General features: G+C 34.1%; 2 protein-coding genes across 2 annotated transcripts; one reads left to right on the top strand and one right to left on the bottom strand.

Moving 5' to 3' along the window:
* Positions 1 to 615: 615 nt before the first annotated feature.
* On the bottom strand, positions 616 to 9,439 carry LOC132184592 (peptidyl-tRNA hydrolase, mitochondrial). The gene is made up of 8 exons (XM_059598282.2): positions 9,098 to 9,439; positions 4,347 to 4,431; positions 2,635 to 2,702; positions 2,489 to 2,539; positions 1,693 to 1,766; positions 1,305 to 1,363; positions 1,144 to 1,220; positions 616 to 1,039 (listed from the first exon to the last, which is right to left on the bottom strand). Exons 1-8 carry the CDS (start codon positions 9,389 to 9,391, stop codon positions 926 to 928), a joined length of 822 nt encoding a protein of 273 aa, XP_059454265.2. The 5' UTR covers positions 9,392 to 9,439; the 3' UTR covers positions 616 to 925.
* Positions 9,440 to 16,366: 6,927 nt separating this feature from the next.
* On the top strand, positions 16,367 to 17,321 carry LOC148584459 (uncharacterized). Its single transcript, XM_088518459.1, has 2 exons — positions 16,367 to 16,501; positions 16,611 to 17,321. Exons 1-2 carry the CDS (start codon positions 16,367 to 16,369, stop codon positions 17,319 to 17,321), a joined length of 846 nt encoding a protein of 281 aa, XP_088374585.1.
* The last annotated feature ends 6,947 nt before the right edge of the window (positions 17,322 to 24,268 follow it).

The following is a 24,268-nucleotide window of genomic DNA, read 5'->3' on the forward strand; positions in this document are numbered from 1 at the left end:
AAAGTTCTTTTGCTTTGAAAAATCAACCAATGCAATTCTCTTTGATTTTCTCAAAGATATTGCTTTAATTTCAGCCTTGAAGACTCACCTCTCCTTTTCAATTTATCGCTTCCGCCAAGTCTATATAGCCATGCATTTAGGTAAGCCAATAATATTACTCATAATTCTTTTGCAAGCTTTAATATTAAAAACAAAAGCTTTTCCCAGTTAGAGTCTTGTCTTTTGTTTCTTCTTTTTTTTTTTTTGGTGTGTTGTTGTTTTGCTTTGATTTCGATCTACGTGCATATCTCAATGCCAATTTATCATCAATCATCTCTTCTTATTGGAAAACAGGCTGCTTGGAAACTTATCATCAAAAATTCACTCCATTTTGCTAGGAAATTATTATTTTTTGACTAATACGAAAAATGAGCCAACAGCCCAAAAAGGTCAACAACTTACTAGCAACCTTCAACGGTGGTTCACGGAGGTTCAGCAGTTTGAGAAGGAGAAACTCAAACTCGAAAAATTATTTACAAAATTTAAAAACTGAAACCATAGACAAAAAGTCTGAAACTTAAGAACTTTTCTCGGTTTGACTATTATTTTTGGTTGCACTAAATACCAAAAAATACAGAAAACATTTTTCAAAAAATATTTTACACCGAAACAAATGCAGCGTGAGAGTCTCGAAATTCTGTACTTAGAATAGCTTCATAATCAGAACTTCAAATTGCCTATAAAAACATAGAGACAATCACTTCATCCATCAGCTTGGAAATGATCTCTAATGTATTCGCAAAAGGTATTTCTTCTGGAAAAATCATTGGAAAAAAAAAACCCCCAATGATTATTAGCTATGACACAATCTCCTTAATGAATAATATATGCCAGTCCTTGATCACCAAAAAAAAAAAAAAAAAAATCATAGATTTTATGCCAAAAATTAACCAAGTTGTTCCAAGGGTTTGGCACTGTTAACAAATGTGGCACTTTTATTAAACCCCTCAAGCAAAAGAATCCGCACTGCTTCCAGGCCATGTTGAAACGTAAAGTCTAACTGAAAAGACATTTTTTATTTGAAAAATCAGAATCCACAATCCAGCAGAATCTATGTAAACATAATTTTCTCCACCATGGGCACAAGAAAAACTTTTTACATACCTCTTGACGTTCTTGTTTGGTGAAGGGGCGAAGAACAAAGTTGATAGGATCCATTTTCCCAGGAGGCCGTCCAATGCCTAGTAAATTTTACCAACTTATTGACAAAAATAAAATGATGGAGAAGTAAAATGGAAATAATATTAGTGCTTTTAGGAATATACCAATCCTTAAACGAGGAAAATCACGGTTCCCTTTGAAGTGATCAATGATATTCCTCATCCTGCAAGGGAAACCAAGTAATAATAATTAACTTTTGTCAAGGAATTCACCATCATTTACCTCAAATTTATGCAGATTTATGATGGTGGATTCACTTTTGTCAAGAAGCTTATACACAATAATGTTTTCATGATTGACTTTCTATATTTATCATTCTTGCAAAAGAGAAAACATATAATAGATTCACACAGACACATTTACAACTGCCCCGAGTCCCAAATAATAGGAATGGTTGTGTTCAATACCCTGGTGTCTGAGTCAACCCATTACTTGTGTGTTAGTGCCCTCAAAAGTAGCAGAAATAGAACATCAAAGTAGCATTCAAATTACCCGTTATGTCCTCCGTGTCCACCTTTTGGCAAAAGCCGCAACTTTGCAAACGGCAAATCTAAGTCGTCAAAAATCTGTAGAAGAGAATCAGAACTTTAGATTGAAAAAATTAGGGATGGCAATGGACGGGTCTGGTATGGGGGGACCTCATTCCCCATTCCCAGCCAGACCACCCCACCAATTGTTGAGAGTGTAAAACACCATACCAATGACCACAAACCACAACAGACAATCATTCAATGAAAAAAAACCAAAGGTCCCCATACCCACTCGATCTGCTGATTCTGTTGACCACGAAGCCAGTAGTTGAACGTGATGGCACACAGAGCACTACCACAGCAAGGACCACCTTGTTCAGTGCCCTTGAACAGCTCACTGTTCACGGTGCTTGCCCCTCCATCCCCATCATCTCCAATCTATGGAGATGTAAGTTGGATATGAACTCGAGAAGAGGGGAACGGTGGGAGAGAATTGGCAAGGGCGAGCTATGGAAGATGAGGTTTAAGAGAGAGAGGTGTCTGAAAAGAGTAGCTGCAGTGTGGGGAAGATGGCAGCTGGCTATGTGAGATGGGAGAATGAAGAGGGAAAAAATCCATATGATTAATAGGTGTATATATATATATATACACCTGGGGCAGGGCCACCATGGTGTAACTTACCCAAACCCCCCCTTTGGTTTAATAGCAAATCCTGTCTGTGACCCGTCTCCTAAACAAGGTGGATTGGGGGAATCCCCCACATAGCAGGCAAATATTGCTATTTCTAATAAAGTGCACGAGTAAGAAAGATGGTTTACCACAATTACTTGCTTCAACGGAATCTTGTAATACGAAACAATAGCCCCAACCTTCACAAACCAATCCTCATCAAAACTATAGGAACATAATTGGAGAAAACTTGAAAGTTAATTCATTAAAAAAATCTTGCAGATAGCTTACTTACAGACTCACCACTTGCATTCATGAAAGTTTGGGGTTTGGCAAGCATAACTGGAATATCTCCAATAAAACCTGGAATATCGGATCATATTAATTCAAAACTAGATAGATAAATAATTAGTTTTTGATCCAGCTTAATGTTATGCCCAGACAACATTAAGTATGCAGCTTAATATAATTCCATGTTATATGAAACTGATGCAATGCCTCCAGTACGAAAGAAGCTCTAGAAACTAGCAACATCATGGATCAAACGTGTATATATATATATATATATATATATATATATATATATATATATATGAATAATAATTTATTGAAAGAAAAGGTCAAGCCCGGACACAAAAAGTATACAAAAACTCCTTTATTGAAATAATCTGTCACTGTTTCCCCTTCCTACAAATATACAAATATTTTTCTGTCAAATTTTATTCAACCATAAGATATGTTAGAAGGGGGAGGGGGGGAGCCATCGGGTTTGCTCAAAATGTGCGGTAGTAACAAAACACAATGAACTTCTTACCAAGCAAGAAAAAGCAATAAAATCAAGCAGCAATTTTACCAAGAAAAATGTTAGGCTTAAAAGCAAATTTTACAAAAAAACTTTTACAACATAATGTGGCACAATATGATTGGGTTTCTCAAAAGTTAAATTTATCTCATTTCCAATCATATTGTAAAACAATTTTTGTAAAATTTATTTGTAAACCTAGCATCTCTCTTTTAACAATTGGAGAACCATGTAGAAAGTTTATTAGCAGCCTAGCTGCCACCTTCAAGCATTTCATAAATAAAATTACAACTTAACCACAATTATCACAAACATAATTGCAGTAAGATTGGGAGGTGGATGTCTTTGCTTCTTTTTACCAGGTGTTGCATCCAATTAAAGAAGGAGAGGAAGTGAAGATCAGCTGCTGTGGGCTTCTTCCAAAGGAGGATTGTTCAAGGTCAATTCCTTCTATTGGTCTTTGGCTTCTCCGGTAGGTAGCTACTTCCCCTAGAAGAGTATATGGTGCACTCAGTCTCTTTCGAGGGTGCCATTTTTTGCTTGGTTGGCAGCTCTAGGCAAGATCCTCACCTTTGATAATCTTAGGAGGCGGCACATCATCATGATGGACAGATGTTGCATGTGCAAGAGGAATGGGGAGTTTGTGGATCACCTTCTTCTCCATTGCGATGTGGCGTCCGCTATTTGGAGTGCTCTTTTCAGTTGTTTTGGGATGTCATGGGTTATGCCTAGGTGTGTTGTATATCTATTTACCTATTGGTGGTCCTATGGCAGGCATAGGAGTACTACAATGTGGAGAATGGTGCTTACATGCCTCTTTTGGTGTGTATGGAAGGAAATGAAAGATATTTTGCGGGCAGAGAACACTGGGAAAATTTTATCTTTGTTCTATGAAACTTTGCATCTTTGAACATCAGTGTATATGTCTCCTTTGTCGATTAGTTATAGTGACTTCCTTGTTCATCTAGTTAAGTCATTCATTTTGTTTACTTCTCGTGTACTTAGGGGCGCCTTACACTTTTAATGAGATTGGTTTATTACTTTTTTTTAAAAAAAAATTGCAATAAGATACATGAATTGTCACACTTAATTAACCTTCCTATTAAACAAAGTCAAACTCACCAATGATCATTGGTTGTTTAAAGCATTTTATATGTGCAATCACTTAACCTGAAAAGAGAGAACAGTTCACAAAGAAGGCAAACCTTTTCCTAATAGAGCTTTGAATGAAACACTGCTTATGGATATCCCTTCAGCTTCGGCTATAGCATCCACCATCTCAAAGCCCACCTGCAAAGAATTCCATTGAATTATACCATCATAGGTAAACACAACATAGCTCCAGCTCACTTCATTAAATAAGATCAACCCCAAATATCATGTTATGAAATTGTCAATGATGCCGTTAATAAATAATTAAAACTAGTTCCTAGAAGCATATCCGACATGAATCTCTGAAACTCCTAGATGTGACACGCTGCAGGTGTCTTCCATATAAGCGAATCACAAAATTTATGGCATCAAAAGATTTGAGAGTCTAGAGTTTGGACTTAGTTTCAAAGTAAATTCTGAAACCCAATCGTATCAATATCGATCGTTGCAATTAGCACATTGGTGAGTCTCTAGAATTAAAAATAGAGGGAACCACCTAAGTTGTAATTGGACCTATTTGGACATAAAAAATCTCTCAATCAGGTGTGGTACATATTTGGCACCAAAAAAACTCACTAAACGATTAATTCATAGATAAAATAAAACCTCAGAAGGATAATCACTAAAAATGCAAATTTTTGGGGCTAAAAACTACAACTTTCAGGTTTAGTTTACGTGGGTTTTGTTAGAACAATAATAAACATGCCATAAAATTAGAATACAAACTAACAATAATTTCAGAGATCAGAATGAGAATATAGGTTACTATGTATTGAGGAGAGGAGGGTGGACCTAGCTTATATATAAAAAGTCATACGGAGTCCATCCATCACAGACTCCCAACCTTAATAGGGTTACAGACCTACATACTGTTTACCATATCTTGTAGGAATCCAATTCCTACTCAGCTAAGCTATATATATAAAGCCTAATAACTCGGTGATCACTCAATAACATTTGCGCTTGTCATTCTAGGCTGTGTTCCCGACCCATTTTAGCAAACCAAAGCCCACAATCAATGGAAGCCCATTTAAAAAAATATTCTAACATTCTCTCACTTGGGCAACATTAATTGCTAGCATAATTTTAAAAATGTACAGCCCAAATGTCAGCTTGGGACTTCGAGTATGACTGGGGTTGTACTTAAGTGGCCACATATATGTATAGCCCAAATGAAAACACCTTAGTTGATCTGGCCTAATAAGAACATTGACATTGAACTTGGGAGTTGTTACACCATTTATTTGACGTAAGACCACTCCATAATGACAAATGCTAACTTCTCATTGACATGGATTGTAGAACTATGTGATAGTACATAGTATGAAACTAGCACACAAATAAGTGATCAATAATTGTGCTAGTTCATATTAGTCCTCCATGTTTTCCAATGAAAACAATGCTTCAAAATTGAAGCCCCAATGTCTCAAAAGCAACTTTATCTTATGTCTTTTGTCCTTCATATTTCGAGATATTTATTGACGTCATATCAAATGACATAGGCCATAGTGCATATCAAATATGCTAGGATATAAGCCAAAATGCATATCCAATATGCTCAAAAGACATAAGTCAATGTGCATATTTAATATGCAAATCCAAAATGTCTCACTCTATCACCCGTTGGAAAATAAATTTATGTCTCCCCATGACAAACAAAACAAATGCATGTCATTGTAGTGATAAGTAACACCGGGTCACCCAAAAGCATTATGGGTTGCTCAATTATTCCAAAAATGATCCAATCAGAATGTGGTTGTTCACAGGTGAAGCTCCCACTGATAAAAAATATCAAAAGTTTCCACAATTACATCCCCATATCAATATCATGTGTCTCTCAACCTTAGACATAAAATGTCTGTCAACATTACTTGTTGTCTGCCCATTTCCTTGGCTTTATCTCTGACTTTCAAAGCTCAATATCCATATATTTGGAAAATGCTTAACCTCTTATTATTCATCAAAAGAAAATTTCCACAATTTCCAAACTAATTTGATTAACGAGAAAACAGAATCAACAACCCGTAATCTAGAGATGAAGGTTCTCAGCCAAACAGCTTGAATTGTAGTTCCATAGCATGCCACAAAATCAGCTTGCATGGTAGAAGAAACCACAAGACTCTACTTAGCACTTTTCCTAGAAATGGAACCCTCAGCCATATATATATATATATATATATTCTGAAGTAGACTTTAAATGATCTGGAGAACCAACAAAATAAGAATTCAAATAGCCTACCATCTCAAGGCAATCACAACTCTTAAAATAAGCAAGTAATCTCTGGTTTTCTTCAAGTACCTCATCACTCTCTTTGCTGCCATCCAATGTTCCAAACCCAGATTAGACTGAAAATGGTAAGAACGCTGACAACATAGGCTATGTCTGATCTTGGGCATACTTCAAGCTCCCAATGATGCTCGCATATGGTATATTTTCATGGATTGTATTTCAATCTCATTTTCTGGACATTGATTCTTCTTAAACTTGCCCCCTTCTATAATAGGCATTTCTCCCGTTGTACAATCTTACATACCAAATTTCCAAGAACACCTTGAATGTATACTCGTTGAGATAGTCCCAGTAGACAGATGCCCTATCATGATGTATCTCAATACCAAGCACAAAAGATGCTTCCCCAAGATCTTTCATCTCAAAATTTGTAGATGAAAGATGTTTGATTTCAAGAAGTAATCACTGCTAGCAAAAGAATATCATTAACATACAACACAAGAAAAATGAATTTTTCCAGCACTAATCTTGAGATATATGCATTGGTCCATTGTGTTTTCAACAAAACCAAAAATGTCACAAGATCATCAAGTTTTAAATACCATTGCTAGAATGCTTGTTTAAGCCCATATATATATATTCTTTTCAATTTGCACACCATATTTTCCTTCCCTTTTCATAATGGTATCCATTCAAGAATGTTGTCTAAACATCCATTTGATGAAGTTCTAACTAAAAACAAGTGCCTTAATTCTAAGTGAATCTTTTTGCTACCAGCCTATCTTTTATGCTATTCAACGTTTCCCTTCAAATCCATTTTAGTTTTAAACACCCATTTACAACCAATCGGTTTCGCATGTGGAGGACTCTCAACAAGTTCCCAAACACAAAGTCGAAGACAAGGGACCACAAATGTTGGTATGAATCAAATCCAAAATCCAAACAACATGTGCACTAACAACAAATATCTGCTTCACGTATGAGTCTCTTCCACATTGACCTAACTTCTCCTCACGTTTGAGTCCTTTACTTTTGTTTTGGTCAGCGTTTGAGTCCTTCATCACTATCAGGTATTGCTCCCAAAATAGAGCCGGATACTTTTAAAAAATTTCAAGGTCAGCCTATTAGCCCTTTCTCATTTTTCATATTCTGTTTTCTGCAGTGAAGCACCCCAGCAGTAAGTTTTGGAGGCCACTTCTCCAGGGTTGAATCAAGGCCCAATAGTAGAGCAATCTCTACAACCCTTTTCAATCTCATAGTTGTTCCCAATTAGAGTTTCTATGGCAGACATTTGACTAGATAGAGCAGAGGCATTCAAAACCATGGAAACAAATATAATTAGGGTTAAATCCTTTTCACAGACATGTGGTTTAACGGGCAATCAAACGAACCCCCAGTTTTAAAAAGTATTGTAGATGGTACATGTGAACATCTAATTAACGGAGTTGGTACTTCCGTCCATGTTTTGTCCAATATTTTAACGGCGAGCCACGCCAAACTAATCAACAACTGCCACGTGTCTCATATACATCATTAATATTATTTTAAAAAATAAAATCTAGGGGTGAAAACCTTTTCCGTGGCCATTGGAAGTGGTTAGGTCATCCCCAAATGGCCAAATAAATCATCTGGGTATGGGTAGTAGATCTCGAGTAATGTTAGAAGTCACTCCAAAAATGATGTGACTTCTAAAATCACCCTTAGGCTTGTGATTGATCATTATTGAATTTTGATCAAATGGTGATTTTAAAGTCATTTCATTCATGGAGTAACACAAAAAGGACACAAGAGTGACTTCTAGATACTTTTTAAAACAGAGGTTTGTTTGATTTCACATTAAATCACATGTACTAAAAAAGTAACTAACCCTTATAATAATTCAACATCACCAGAAAATGCATGCAATCCACTTTGCAGCTACATTTTTTGATAAGCAATAATACCTTCTTATTACAAGCGTAAGGTGCCTCTAAATACCACGTCCTTATTAGACCAACTCAAACTCAACCTTAACGTAGAGGATGAAGATGAGGAAGATAAACATCAAGTGTCAATAGAAGAACGCTTGTGATAGGACTCTAGTGTCAATAGAAGAACCTAGACCCGTGGGAACTATACCTTTTCAAACAAAAGATTTGGGATTAAATTCTACATACTTTTAATTAATCACTCACGCCTATAAATAAGAGAACTACAAAGGCATAAAATAGGAGATAAACTCCTACCTCTACTTGGAAAACAAATCCTACGACACTTAGGCAATAGAACAGTAGATAAACTCCTACTTAAACAAAGATAACCACGATGACTCTAAAAGCACAAGGATACCTATTGCAATACTGACTCTACTGATTGTCATTTGATGTTCCACTCCTTATCTTCCACACAAGCCTCTTGTTGCACGTGTCTTTGTGGAGTCCTCTAGCATGTAAATTCTAATATTCTTAACGGTTTTCGTCATTTTCAGCTAAAAGAAACTCAATGAGAGTTTAGAGTGCAACTATAGGTGGCTATTAATTCAATTGAAAGTTGAAAATTTTAACAACGAGAGAGCGAGAGAGGGATGGTACGGACATTGTGGCGCGTGGATTGGTACTTCTTGCCAGGGTTACCAAGGCCGACGATGAGCCATGGCTTCTTGGACTTCTGGGCCTCCACGGCCACCCCTTGGGTCTCCGAAGCAGTGCTTTTGGTGGACATTGACGCTGATGGCGCCGAAGCCAAGGATGAAATCCGAGACGTTCTCCAATTGCAGAAGGATAAAGAAGAAGGCAGCGAAATTAGGGTTTTCCAACGGTGGCAATTAGGAATTCGTGTGGTTGCGATTGACGATACGGAAGCGCCAACACTCATACTTCTTTTGATCATTTGATAAGCTTTGTTTTTTATCTGAGATTTAGGGCTTGAGAAGACACAGATATAAACCCTACGTTACAAGTTTTCAACCCCTATATTTTTATTTTACATAAATATACACTTTCGAACTCAACTAATAACCATTTTTGTCATTTTTGTCCCAATGACTCGATGAGCAGCTCAATCGGATAATTCTGGAATACTTATTTATGTCATATTAAGAATGATGTACTTATTAAAATTACCATTGAATTTTTGATTGATTATTATTGAATTTTGATCCAAGAGTGATTTTAATAGCCACATCGTTCTTAGTAAGATATAAATAAGCCATTTAGAATTACTCAGTTCAATCGGGTCATTAGTTTCAACCCCATTTCCGACGTATCAAAAGATAGAAAAACCTAACAACTAATTTTTATTTTGCCTCATCACTCATTACAAGTATTGTAATTAAGCTCCTCATATCATATGAAAAAGTCATCTTTAACCAAAATCTTCCCTATTTACTCTCATTTTGACCGGTAAAAAAAAAAAAAGAGTGGAAATGAGATGGCTCAGCCACCTAACCGCCATGGGATGGGGACTACCCCAAAACCACCATAGGGGGGTGGGTGGCTCCCCTAGCCACCCCTACCTTATTTTTTGGTTGCCAAATTTATGTTTATGCTTTTGTTTTTTGTTTTGTTTTCAAGTTTATTTTATTATTCTAGTTTTAAAGAAATGATAGTATCATAAGAAGGTTGATAGAAAAATGATCACGTGCATAAACTATATGGTAGTTTGATGTATTTAGGAGAAAGTCTACATACTTCCTTTAAATTACTATCTAATTGACAATGTCCCCTCAAACTACCAAAAATTATCAATGTTTCCCCCTAATGAGGAAACTACCATTAGTAAAATAAATAAATAAAATACTAAAACTTCTAGGAAAAACCTAAAACTACAAAAATTTAAAAAAAAATTTAAAAAAAAAAATCCAAAAGGTGGCACATTTAAAATTAAAAAAAAAAAAATCATTTTTATAAGAAAATAATTAAATTTTTTTTTTATTTTTTCTTTCTTTTTTTTGTTATAAGAATTGAAAGTTTTTGTTTTGTTTTATAACTTTTTTAAATAAAATTTTCCATTTTAAGAAAATTAAATTTTTCATTGAAGAAAATAAAAAATTTCGTTTTCTAAAACAAAATTTAAAAAAAAAATAAAAAGTTTTTTTTAAAAAAAAAATAAAAAAATAAAAATATCCATTTAAAAAATATATTCTTTTTAAAAAAATATTCGTTTTTATACAAAAAATTAAAAACTCTTCATTTAAAAAATAATTTTTTTTTTAAAAAAAATAATTGTTCTTTTTAATTTAAAATTTTTCATTTTTTTTTTTAAATTTAAAGGGGTATTTTTGTCTTATTTATAAATATATGGCATTGGAGGAACATTGACAATGTTTTGGTAATTTGGAGGAGACATTGTCAAAGTTTGAGGAGATATATGAACTTTACCATATATTTAAGTGTCACACTTATCGGTTTATATTACAAAATAAAAAATAGTTATTAGTTGAGAGTGCTAAAATATATTTATCCCATTTTATTTTCCTTTGGGTTCCTATTACCCTAAAACCCTATGGGCCATCTGGGAATGTAACGGTGTTGTTTGATTGACATGGCCTTTTGTTTGGCATCGGCCACCGTAAAAACTCTCACAATTATATATATATATATATATATATATATATATATATATATATATATATATATTTTTTTTTTAAAAAAAAAAAATTGTTTTTTTTTTACAATTATTTTATTTATTAAAAGAATAGTGGTATTATAGGAATATAGAAAAATAAGTGGCATTTTTTTTATACATTTTGGTAGTTTGATGGGCTACTTTAATACCTTTTAAATATTGTGGGGTTCTATCACAAACAGCTGATAATTTGTGGGACTTTTTTATATTTTTCCCTAAAACATAAAAATTAAAATTAAAAGTTCGCTAAAATTATATTGTAGAATACTTATAGGATAAAAATGTATTTTTTAGCCTTATTCATTTATAACGAGTAAAGCTATGAGTCACATTTTTTAGATTTATTTTATTTTATTTTTTTGCAAAAAAATATTTTAATATGATACAGATATGAAGACTATTTTTATGTTTTAATATATATTTTGTGTTGTTTGTTAGTGTTTTCGTTTTAAAGATTAAATAAATTTTTTTAACAAAAAAAAAAAAAAAAAAAAAAAACCTAACCAAATATACGTAACTCAACCAGAATACCCAAGTTATACAAACATCTAACACTTGCACCGAAAGGAAATTAGGAAGGTGGATGTCGAGTGGGAATGCATCTAAGGAAGGAGGATGTGTCCCAATATGATGGATAAAACAATTGGGAAAACCCCATATAACTCTTTGGTAATGCAACCAAGGAAGAATGCAGGCCAAAAATATGGGAAACCAAAAAGAGAAGAAGGAAAATTACACTTTACCCTCCTAAAGTTTGAGTCCATTTTCAATATGACCTCTAATGTTTCAATTTTTACAATGCACCCCATCAAAGTTAAAAAAAAATTTAAAGTGGCCCATCCGTTAACCATTTCTGTCCAATTTGACTGAAAATTGGTCACGTGCCAGGCACGTGTATTTTTTTGTCTTATATTTTCAAAATTGTCCTCATGTATTTTAACAAATTCCATAAATACCCTCAAGTTAAACCAAAATCAAAAATAAAAATAAAAATAAAAAATTTGGGGTGGCTACGTTCCGACCATTTGGGGGTGGGCGAGTCACCCCCTTTGGCCACTTGGGGTGGCTGAGCCACCCCAGAGGGTTTGGGGGTGGTTTTGGCCACTCCCAATCCGGCCAGATGGGGGTGGCCAGGCCACCTCATGGCCAAAGGAGGGTAGAAATGGCTAAAGGGGTGGCCATAATTTTTTTTTTCTTTCTATTTTTTGAGTTTTTTAAAAATAAAAAATAAAATAAAATTTTAGGGCAATTTAGTATTTTCCATTATTTTCTTTACAGAAAATGGAAATGGTTAACGAATGGGCCACATTGAAAAAAAAAATTTAACTTTGGTGGTGTCAAGTGTGCAATGTAAAAATTGAAACATTGAAGGTCATGTTGAAAATGAGTTCAAACTTTAAGGGATAAAGTGTAATTTTCCCAAAACACAACCTGGATTTGAGAAAACAACAACAAAAATGCATTAAAAAAAAAAAAAAAAAAAAAACAGAAATAAACCATCAAACCCAAATTTTACATATTTAGCAATTCCTCTTTGATAATGAATCATGAAATTCTATATTATTGTTAATGAGAAATGCTACACACACTCTATTCTCATACTTTCAAGTGCACACTTTCTTATGTGACACTAAAAGTCACAATTGGACCCAAAATCTAAAAGTATTTTATCCAAAATCTAATGGTTATTTTTAGTGTCCCGTCAAGAAGTGTACATTTTGGAGCATATGTAGCATTTCTCAACTATTATTATAATGGATGCCATAAATGAGAAAAAAAAAAAAAAAAAGGAAATAAATAAGAAAAAGTGTTTAGGGTATTACAATTTTTATTAGAAGTTTCTTACAAATTTATGTTTTTTTTTTTTTTTTTTTTTGAGAAAAACATAACATTTCATTTAATAATACCATGAGCATAAAGCTCTTACATCACAGATCAAATCTCTGAAGCAACTATCGCATAAAGCTATAAGATTACCAGGTTTAGTACAAAATTCAAGACCAATCCGCTAACTCATGACTAAAATCAGATTTAATACTAGATCTGTGACAGACAGACTCAATCAAATGCATGGATAGCAATTATTCCTCGACCCTGAGAGCGGAAAGACTCTCATGCCGAAACTCTTCCTCCTCGACCCGAAGGCCTGGATAATAATCACATCCACAACCCAAAGGCCTGAACCAAAACTAATTAATCTGAAGGCGACATAGATCGAGTGAGAGGAGAAAGAGCCTTATTACAAACCGAACAAAACATGGAAATTAAACAATACAGGGAAAAAACACACGCCAAAACACAAATACATCTTAAAGAAGCAACAGAATGGGGAAATAAAACAAGAAAAAAAACAGCACACTCCGATCACGCACACGCCGGGAACCGAAAACTGAAGGGGCGTTGGAAGCTCATCAAGGCGGGGACGCGTCGAAAGGCCCAACATTAGTACACATGAGTACCACGTGGCACAACACGGGTTAAAAAAAAATTAAGCGACAAAATTTAATAGATAATTTTAATTATTTAGTAGTTAAAGTGATAAGTGTCGTGTGGTCTACCATATTAATTAAGGAACTTATTATAAAGGGGAAAATACACTTTACCCCCCCTGAAGTTGTACACCTTTATTGATTTTACCTCCAATGTTTACAATTTTTCAATTTACCCCCCCCCCCCCCCTAAACTTTAATTTTTTTTGCAATTTTGCCATTCTGTTAAAATTGTCTGTTATGTTGGATGGAATCTGAAACACGTGCAAGCCTATTGCAAATTATTCTTGTCATGCCCCCAACCCCACGCAATAATAAAACCCCACACAAATCCTCCACGTGTTAAAAAAAAAAAAAAAAAAAAAAAAAAAAAAAAAAAACTTAAGAAGCAAAACAAAACCCTACCACTCACAAGTCGTTTTCCCCCCAACCCCACACAAATCACTTTATCCTAAATAGTGCTGTCATCAAAGCAAGGGGTCCAGATTCTTCTACACGGCTGATTGCGAGCCTTTCTTGGTCATCTTCGGAACACCCAAATGAGGTAATCAACGGTTTTTTTTTTTTTTTTTTTTTTTGTTTGCCAAAAAGCAATGTTCCTTTTCTTGTCTTGTTTGGGTAAACTGATTGATTTTATGAAATTTGGATTTTGGGTAAATGTTTGTTTGTTTGTAGATTGTGAGACCACATGGTATTTGGCTCATTTTTCGTAGATTGTTCCTTTATGTGCATGTTAATTTTATGTTGGGTTGTTGTTTGGTAAAAGACAAAACCCTAGGGAGGGCCATTTTGCTTCCACATGACATTTAATTATTTGGGTAACATTGGGTGCATGTGAGTTGCAATTTCATTTTCGTGGTCCCATGTGACTTTGTTGCAATTTTAATGTTGCAACTTTTCCCTACAAACTGTACAAATGTGTGTATAACTTTTGATTAAATATTGGAAAAAATAGTGTAGATGTGTGTGTAACTTTTGATTAAATATTGGGGAAAATAGTGCAATTTCGTTGTTTTGGGAATGGCTAATGTGTAACACGTTTGTATTAATTATTGAGTAAGGGATTTAGTTAAGTTATAATTAAATTTAAAGTTAATTATATAATTGTTTATTTTTGTATCGGGATAAGAGATAATGGTTAATATCTACTAGTGCTTATTAAACCTAATACAAGAGAAAATGTGGGGATTAACTAAAACATATAAAATATCTTCCCAAATATTTTGTATCTGATTAAATACTGCATTTTACTTATTCACTTGTAGGATGGGTACTTCCAATTTGGTGTTTGAGGTGTGGTACGGGGGTAAGTTCGATCGACACTTTGGGTGTGTTTATGTTGGGGGGGGGGGGGGGGTTGAGGTTATAGTCTACCACGAGAGTTATGACCTTAACAAATTGTCTTATTTTGAGTTGGAAGATATGTTAAAAGAGTATGGATATAAGTCAGGAGACTTGATGTATTTTAAACACCATGAAAAGGTTTTAGATGATGGGTTGTACTTGATAACATCTGACCATGTTGTTATGTACATGGTTGCTTGTCATGCTGGTCATTACATTGTGCATTTATGTACAATTTTTTGTAGAGAGGGAAGGTGGTGAGGGTGATGACAATTATTGTGACGATGATAATGATGATGATGGTGGATATAGGGTCGATTTCAATGACCCCTAGTGGGTAGATAAACTTAATGACAATGATGATTTATTTGATGTGGATGTGGATGCTGGTGATGATGGGGTTGGTCCATTCAAATGGACTATTAATAGGGATATGATACACTCTGAAGATGCTAATGGTGCTGGTGCTAGTGGGGATGATGAGGTTGAGGTTGAGGATGAGAATGAGAATGTGGATGAGGTTTAGGATGAGGATGAGAAACATATTGATGAAAGTCATAAGGTACAAAGTGTCGGAAAAATGCTTTGTTTTGAAGATGATGAGGAGGATGATGACACTAGCTCAGATATAGGTAGAAGTGACATATTAGTGTCACCTATACATAGTGATAAAGAAGATGGAGTAACATCTCTCCCTACCAATTGTGACTTCCATGTAGTGGACCTAAAAGATCCAACTTTGAAGCTTAAAATGAGATTTCCAAACATACAACAGTTTAGGGAGGCCGTAAGAGAATATAATGTTAAAAGGGGGAAGGACATCTGTTTCAAAAAAAATGAAAGAAGGAAGTGTATATCTGTGTGTAGAGATGCTAAGTGTCGGTACCAAGTGTATACCCGATAGATGGAGGATGAAGTGTCCTTCCAAATGTCTATACAACCCAAACATGTTTGTGGCATGAAATACAAGTGTTCAATAGTTAACTCTACTTGGATAGCAAATCAACTGATTGAGAAGTTTAAGGTTCAACCGAACATGCCTTTGGAAGTGATACAGCATGAGGTGAAAGAAAAATGGAGGGTTGATGTGACTCCAAGCATAATGTATCGAACTAGGAGAAAAGCTAGAAAAAAAAAATTATGGTAAATTGGAGGATCAATATGGTAGGTTGTGGGACTACTGTGAGACCTTGAGAAAGACCAATAATGGTACTTGTATCATGATGAAGGTTGAGAGACTAAACCCTAATTTGCCTCCAAAGTTTCAAAGATTATACTTTTCTCTGGTTGCAATGAAGAAATGATTTATAAAGGGTTGTAGGCCTATAATAGGGGTGGATGGATGCTTCCTTAAAAGGCCATTTAAGGGTCAACTCTTCTTCGCTGTAGGGATGACAACAACAATATGTACCCTATTGCATTTGCTGTTGTTGAAGCTGAGATGAAAGACAGTTGGATTTGGTTCTTGGAAACCCTTGTCTCAGATCTTGGGATACATGATTGGCATGCTAGGCCTACATTTATTTTTGATCAACAAAGGGTAAGAATTATTATAACATATTTCATAATTGCTCTCTCTCTCTCTCTCTTTTAAAAAAATTTTTTTACCTCATTCTGACTATATTGTCTCATATGTTTTATTTTTGTAGGGCCTTATACCTGCATTGAATGAAGTACTTCCAATAGCAGACCATCGGTTTTGTGCTAGGCATCTCTATGCCAACTTTGAAAATGAAGGGCATAAAGGAATAGCATTGAAAGATATGTTATGGGGTGCATCATCTGCTTACACTGGAGGAGAGTTTACTGTCTATATGGAGGAGTTGGGGCGAATGAACAAAGATGCCTACGAGTGCTTGAACAAGGTGGACCCTAGTTGCTGGTCAAGAGCATGGTTTAGTGAGTATTCTAAGTATGACCTTCTTGCTAACAACATTTGTGAGTGTTTCAATTTCTATATTCTTAAAGCTCGTGACAAACCCACACTGACAATGCTTGAGATGATGAGGAAAAAACTAATGAGAAGGTACCAAGCTAAAAGAGAGGGCATTGAGAAATTGACCGGAAAGTTATGTTCTAGGATAGTCACGAAACTGGAAGAAATTGGGCTAGCTGCATCAGATTGTGTTGCACTATATGCTGGGGAAAACATGTTTGAGGTTACTTGTCCTACTGGGAAACAGTTTGTGGTGGACTTGAGAAGGAAGTTATGTGGTTGTAGGCAATGGGAAATGACAAGTATCCTATGTCCTCATGCATTTTGTGCTATACCATATGATTGCAGGGATCCTGAGGATTATGTGGATGAGTGTTATACAATAGAGAGGTACAAGAAGACATATTATCTACCCAATGCCTAGTGAGGAACAATGGATCAAGACACAACATGACCATTTGACCTAGCTCAAGAGTGCAGCCGTGTAGACCTAAGAAGCAAAGAAAGAGAGGTCCAGATGAGAGTAAAGATCCAAAAAAATTCATATAGAATGAGAAAATTTGGAGCAAGGATGAGATGCTCTAAGTGTAACGTTATAGGACATAACAAAAGGGCATATCCAACCAACAGGAGTGAGGCATCCAATTGTAAAGGACCTACCCCACTTGTATAAAGTATAACACCCCAGATTTAAAATCCTCATTTAAAGATATTAATTTGAAGATAATATTATTTTAATATTTATATTAAGTAATGAGATTGGTTCTTGAAGAATTTATGGATTATATGAGTATTATAGGAATGAATTTTTATTTGAGATCATTACATCCTAAGGTTCAAGATAGATTATAGCTTGATAATTTAGTTTGTGACTTTAAGAGATATAATCGTATAATGATACATATTATACATTTGAAGGAAAGTTAGCTTTAAAGGATAGCTAATTTGGTGTTAGCAAACGAAAAAGGGTGTGAAATTTTTTAGATGAGATTAGATATAATTTTAATAAGGATTTGGCCCAAGGTATTGTTAATAATGCTCATCTCTTATTATATAGGACCGAACCCTTTCATGCATAATGCACACCATTTTCTTTCTTTTCCTTTATTTATTCATCTATTCATCTATTTCCACACTCCCCTCCCTTTTTCCATGAAGCCCCCACCCGTCTTTTCTTCTTTTCTTATTTTTCTACCAACACATCAACCCCTCTCTTCCCCCACTTTCCCTAACACCACTTACTACCACTCCTTACTCCTTTCATTTTTCTTCCTTCTTTTCCCATGCGGCTTGGACTTTTCTTTTCATTTTCTTGACTTCACCTATTTTCATTGCTTTATTACCTAACAGAGAGCAAGAAATGAGAAGACAGAGAGAGAGAGCCTTACGGACGTAAGAAAGAGAAGACAGGGGGAGAGAGATGTTGCAATAGAGTGAGAGATAAAAAGAGAAACATGAGAAAGAGAAAGAGGGTGAGATGCTGAGGGGGAAAAACAGAGATTGAGAAGATGGCCAAGAGAGAGATTTGCATAATAATAAAAATGGGTTCTACAAAGAATGGAACAAGAAGATATTTTTTTCAAGATGATTAATTAGCAGTTTAAAGACTACTCATAGCTTCAGTCTAGAGGTAAGTAAATTCACTGCTCATTCTAAAATTACTTCATGTCATGCTATTTATATATTCTTGTATTAAACTGTAACTAATTATTTTATTTACCATCATAGAGATATGTTGCATGCATGAAAAATTTCTAAATGAATTATTTAGAAAGCTTCTATTTCTTTTAAATGCTTTCTAAATACAGTAAGTATATATTTAGAAAAGTTTCAATTTTAAAAAAAGAAACTTGAGAAATGATGATGATTATAAAAAAAAAAAAAAAAAAAATGATGGTAAACCCTCTGACATGCTACCCTAAGATGCATCAAGAGAAGTACAAAGAGAAGTACAAGAGATAAGATAAATGTTTATAAAATGAGGGCACATGTATAAAGGAGAGTATTTTTTGCCCCAAGATAAATAAGAATGAGAGGAGTTCGGTACCGATACTCGAATGGAGGCGAAACCACTGAAGGAGGCTATGCAAGAAGGTGGTATTCCATCAACATGACTGTTGAGTACACCAATAAGAGTTAATTGACGGTCGGGCATGGCTAAGGCCACAGTTTAGTGCCATGGTCATCACAAGGACCCGCAACCCTCATACACAGGGATACCAGTGTACATGGGCCATATTATGAGATAATAACTAAAGATAAACGCATTGATGATTTATAACAATGAATTATGATGATGTTTTATAATGATGAATTACAATGATGATCTATTGTTAGATGTAATAGTATGTATATACTATGGGAGATGCAACTGTATATATATATATATATATATATATATATATATATATATATATATATATATGACTGGTTGTATATTTATATGTGAAAATATTTTTCACAATAAGCTCTATTAGAGTGCTTATTACAAATTATTGGATAATATATTTCCGCCCCCATTCCGGCCTTATATTCCAGCTTGCTCCTTACCTAAGAATAAGAAATAAAACTGGATGAGCCCAAGGGGGCCCAGTAAGTAAAATCCACAACCATAAATAGTTTTACTCCTTATCCCCAGTTTTGAAAAATATTTTCACATATAAATATACAACCAGTCATAACAATATATATTGTTATGACTGGTTGTATATTTATATGTGAAAATATTTTTCAAAACTGGGGATAAGGAGTAAAACTATTTATGGTTGTGGATTTTACTTACTGGGCCCCCTTGGGCTCATCCAGTTTTATTTCTTATTCTTAGGTAAGGAGCAAGCTGGAATATAAGGCCGGAATTGGGGCGGAAATATATTATCCAATAATTTGTAATAAGCACTCTAATAGAGCTTATAGATCTTTGCAAAAAAATTTGTTGTAAAAGAAGAAAAGTGGTAAACTCAGCCTTAATGGGTTGGGGATGTTACATCAAGTGTAAGTTATTTATATAGGGAGTTTAAGGTCTTTACTTTATGTATTGCTTTTAATAAATTTTTAATTATGCACTTCTTATAATGGTTTTTTTATTTATTGCTTTTAATTTTTAGTTTCACTTACTTGATAGGCACAAACCGTCGGTTTGAGCAAGAGTGCAATGACCAAACCTACACAAAGAAAGAGGGGACCACAAAAGGTTAATTGAATAAGTTGTAATTGTAGCATTGTTTGTATTTTTTTATTCAATAATATGTAGGTAGTTGACATTTGTTTGTGTTTATTAGTTGATATAAGAGGGCAACAAATGCTAGTAACCATGGTGGTCCAAAAGTATGGTATCAGTAGTGGTCTAGAAGGTGCTGCCAATGTTTCTGTGCTAAAGGTACTTTACTAAGCTGTATTTTTGTGCATATACCTGATCGTACTTTGAATTTGTATAACATCCTTATTCTTTATTTTTAATATATTTTATACTTTTTTTCCTTAGATGAAGAGTACGATTAGTGATAATGCAGCTGCTATGAGATAGGTTCCACCACCAGGCCCACCTGCTTCAAGGACTCGACAGTCAAATAGGATGAAGGGAATTTGCCGTAGCACTTTCATAAATCCAAGTGTACCTATTCATATTGATCTTACTGGTGAGGTTGCATTTAGTCGTGCAGCAACCCAAACCAAAGGCAAACGTATTGTGACAACCATAGAGAAGGGCATTGCAGTCATGGAAGCCAAGAAGAAAAAGATGAAGCCTAATTGGAAACACTAGGGCTATTTGATGATAGCTTTTTGATGTAAACAATGCTTTAAAAGGCATTTTTGATGTAATTTGTGGTTTGTGTGTATTTTGAAATACTTTTCCATACTTTTGGATTCAGTGATGTGGATGTTGATGAATTGGAAATACTAGAACTATTTGCTAATAACTTTTTGATATGAACAAGGTTTTAAAAGGCATTTTTGATGTAATTTGTGGTTTGTGTGTATTTTGAAATACTTTTCCATACTTTTGGATTTAGTGATGTGGATGCTGATGAAGCCTAATTGAAAGCACTAGGACTATTTGCTGATAGCTTTTTTATGTAAACAAGGTTTTAAAATGCCTTTTTGATGTAATTTGTGGTTTGCATGTATTTTGAAATACTTTTCCATAAATTTTGGTATTATGATAGCGTATTATGATACAATTAAAAAGCAATCTATGTTTAATTGGTAATTTATGGTGTAGCAAGAGTTATTTAAAATTTAGTTTTCACTCCCAAACATTAAACAACATAATGTCAAAGCTACATTCATCACATGCATAGAACAACTCATGTTCAAGAGTAGAATTCCTTAATTAAACAAATACATCAAACATAACATATTATTACACATTCATTACTTCGTTCGACCTACAAACAGGTCATACAGACATACAACATCAAAATAACATGTCAATTGAAGACATACAAAATCACAAAATGATGAATGACGGCCATTGACACCCACACCTCAAGCCAATTTCATTCAACCAACTGTGTTGTCTTGCAATGATTTAAAACTAAATCCAAACCAAATGATGCACAAGCACAATCCACAAATGATCCACAAACACACTAGCATTGTCTCGTAATTCTTCTTTGTTGCATGGAATCTGATCTGTCCAATCTCAATTTCTTTACGATATCCGGCAATTTCATCAGCCATTACTGACTTAAGCTATTGGCCTTCTTTTTCCAGTTCTGACGTAATCTTCACAATTTCTTTATCCATTTCAGACTTTACCTTTCCAACTTCAACTTCAACCATCCGTTGACATCTTTTCACTTCTGCCACCAAATGGTCATGTTTCTGCTTCAAAAGATTCAGTATCATTTTACTATGATCACACGGTTTAGGATCAACCCAATCAAAGAAGAAATATGCTAGAATCTAATAAAAATTTCATGTTTTGCTCATAAAAGTAAAAGTACATGTGGCAAGATGCCACATTATCTTCTTTTTGTTTTGTCTTTTTCCTTCTTCTAAAAATATGATGTGGCATCTTGCCACATCATATTTTTATGGGCAAAATGTGGAGTTTTTATTAGATTCTAACATTTTTCGTCAAAGAAACCATATTCTCTTCCAATCTGCAAAATTTTGGGTTGGATTAATCACGAAATCCATAACTAAAAAAAATAATAATAAAAAAATACTAAAAAAAAAAAGCCAAACAGAACACCCAAAATTTACCTAAAACCTAAAGAACAATGAATATTTTTACTAAAACATTCTTACCTGATCATCTCAAACATTTTTTTACTAAAACCCTAAAAAACAAATACTCAAAAAAAAAAAAAAAAAACAAAAAAGAAAAGAAAAAAGAAGCCAAACGGAACACCCAAAATTTACCTAAAACCTAAAGAATAATAAACATTTTTACTAAAACATTCTTACCCGATCATCTCAATTGTTTACTAAAGCCGTAAACAAAAAAAAAAAATACTAAAAAAAAAGCCAAACGAAACACCCAAAATTTACCTAAACCCTAAAGAGCAATGAACATTTTTACTAAAACATTCTTACCCAATCATCTCAAACATTTTTTACTAAAATTCCAAGAACAATGAACCTTTTTACTAAAACATTCTTACCCAATCATCTCGAACATTTTTTACTAAAATCCCAAGAATAATGAACATTTTTACTAAAACATTATTACCCGATCATCTCAAACATTTTTTACTTACCTTCCAATTTTCGCAGCTAATAAACCTCCTACCAAAATTTCCTTTGGTTTGGACTATTCTCACAACAGGACACTCACAATAGCAAACCCTGCGAGATCCAGGTGCGTTTCTTGCCCAGCTCTACGTCAACCCAAAACTTGAAAATTGGCTTGAGGAAGACATTTTTTTACCAAACAACGACTCAACAGAAAATTAACGTGCACATAAAGGAACAATCCATGAAAAATGAGCCAAATACCACGTGGTCTCACAATCCACAAACAAACAAACATTTACCCAAAATCTCAATTTCAGAAAAAACAATCAGTTTACCCAAACACAAGAAAAGGAACATTGCTTTTTGGGAAAAAAAAAAAAAAAAAAATCCACCTTAATCAAGAAACATTGATTACCTCGTTTGGGTGTTGCGAAGATGACCAAGAAGGGCTCGTAATCAGCCATGTAAAAGAATCTGGACCCCTTGCTTTGATGATGGCACTATTTAGGATAAAGAGATTTGTGTAGGGTTGGGGGGGGGGGGGGGGGGGGGGGGGGGGAAACAACGTGTGAGTGGTAGGGTTTTGTTTTGCCTTTTTTTTTTTTTTTTTTTTTTTTTTAAATTTTTATTTTTATTTTTATTTTACATGTGGAGGATTTGTGTGGGGTTTTATTATCGAGTGGTTGGGGGCATTATAGGAATAATTTGCAACAGGCTTGCACGTGTTTCAAATTCCATTCAACATAACAGACAATTTTAACAGAATGGTAAAATTGCAAAAAAATTAAAGTTTGGGGGGATAAATTGAAAAATTTTAAACATTAGAGGTAAAATCAAGAGGTGTACAACTTCAGTAGATAAAATGTATTTTCCCCTATTATAAAAACTATAGTACCATATCAATACTCTTTTGCCTTCTCTCTTCCTTTGCATGCTTATATTGGTGCCAACTTATATATATATATGGTAGGCTTCCTTGTTCTCCGGTAATTTTTTTATTATTATAATGGTTAGGGGATTAGGCTATTCTTCATTTGAGAATGTACCTATCTTTTTATGGGCATACAAATATATTATAATAAGTTACAAAATGTTACTCTAATTATCAAAAAAAAAAAAAAAAAAAAGGGGAGAAAATTACTAAACTAATCTATAGGATTTAGGCTTCTATCAAATCAATCCTTAGGATATAAAAATTATCTTATGACTTCATTTTGTCCAATTCTATACAAATTATAGTTTCTACCCCAAAGAAAAACACAAAAAAAAAAAAAACAAAAAAGCAATTAAAGAAAAAAAGGGGGATGACTGCCTCTCACATGGTAGGGGTGGTCGACGATTGCAGCTCATATAGTGAGGACCCCTATGTGAGATGGGGACAATTTTTTCAAAAAAAAAAAAAAAAAAAAAATGTGTAATTTAAAAATATTACTCTCTTTTTTCTTTTTCTTTTTTTAAGCAGATTAGATTGCGTTAAAGAAGCTTAAAAAGTGTTTTTAGTAGATAAAAAACCATTCCAAGCAAAAATGGATTCATTTGGTAAAAAAGTTCAAAAACACTCCTCTCTTCTTTTTTTGTTTTTTTTTTTTATTATTTTTTTTTTATTTTTAAAAAAAAGGCACAAACTGCATCTTGGGAAAAGCTTAAAAATCATGCTTTCTCTATATTGAAAAATAAAATTTCTCAATA

This window comes from Corylus avellana, chromosome 7 (genome assembly GCF_965113065.1).
Source record: "Corylus avellana chromosome 7, dhCorAvel1.hap1.2, whole genome shotgun sequence".
In the NCBI taxonomy this organism is placed as follows: Eukaryota; Viridiplantae; Streptophyta; class Magnoliopsida; order Fagales; family Betulaceae; genus Corylus; species Corylus avellana.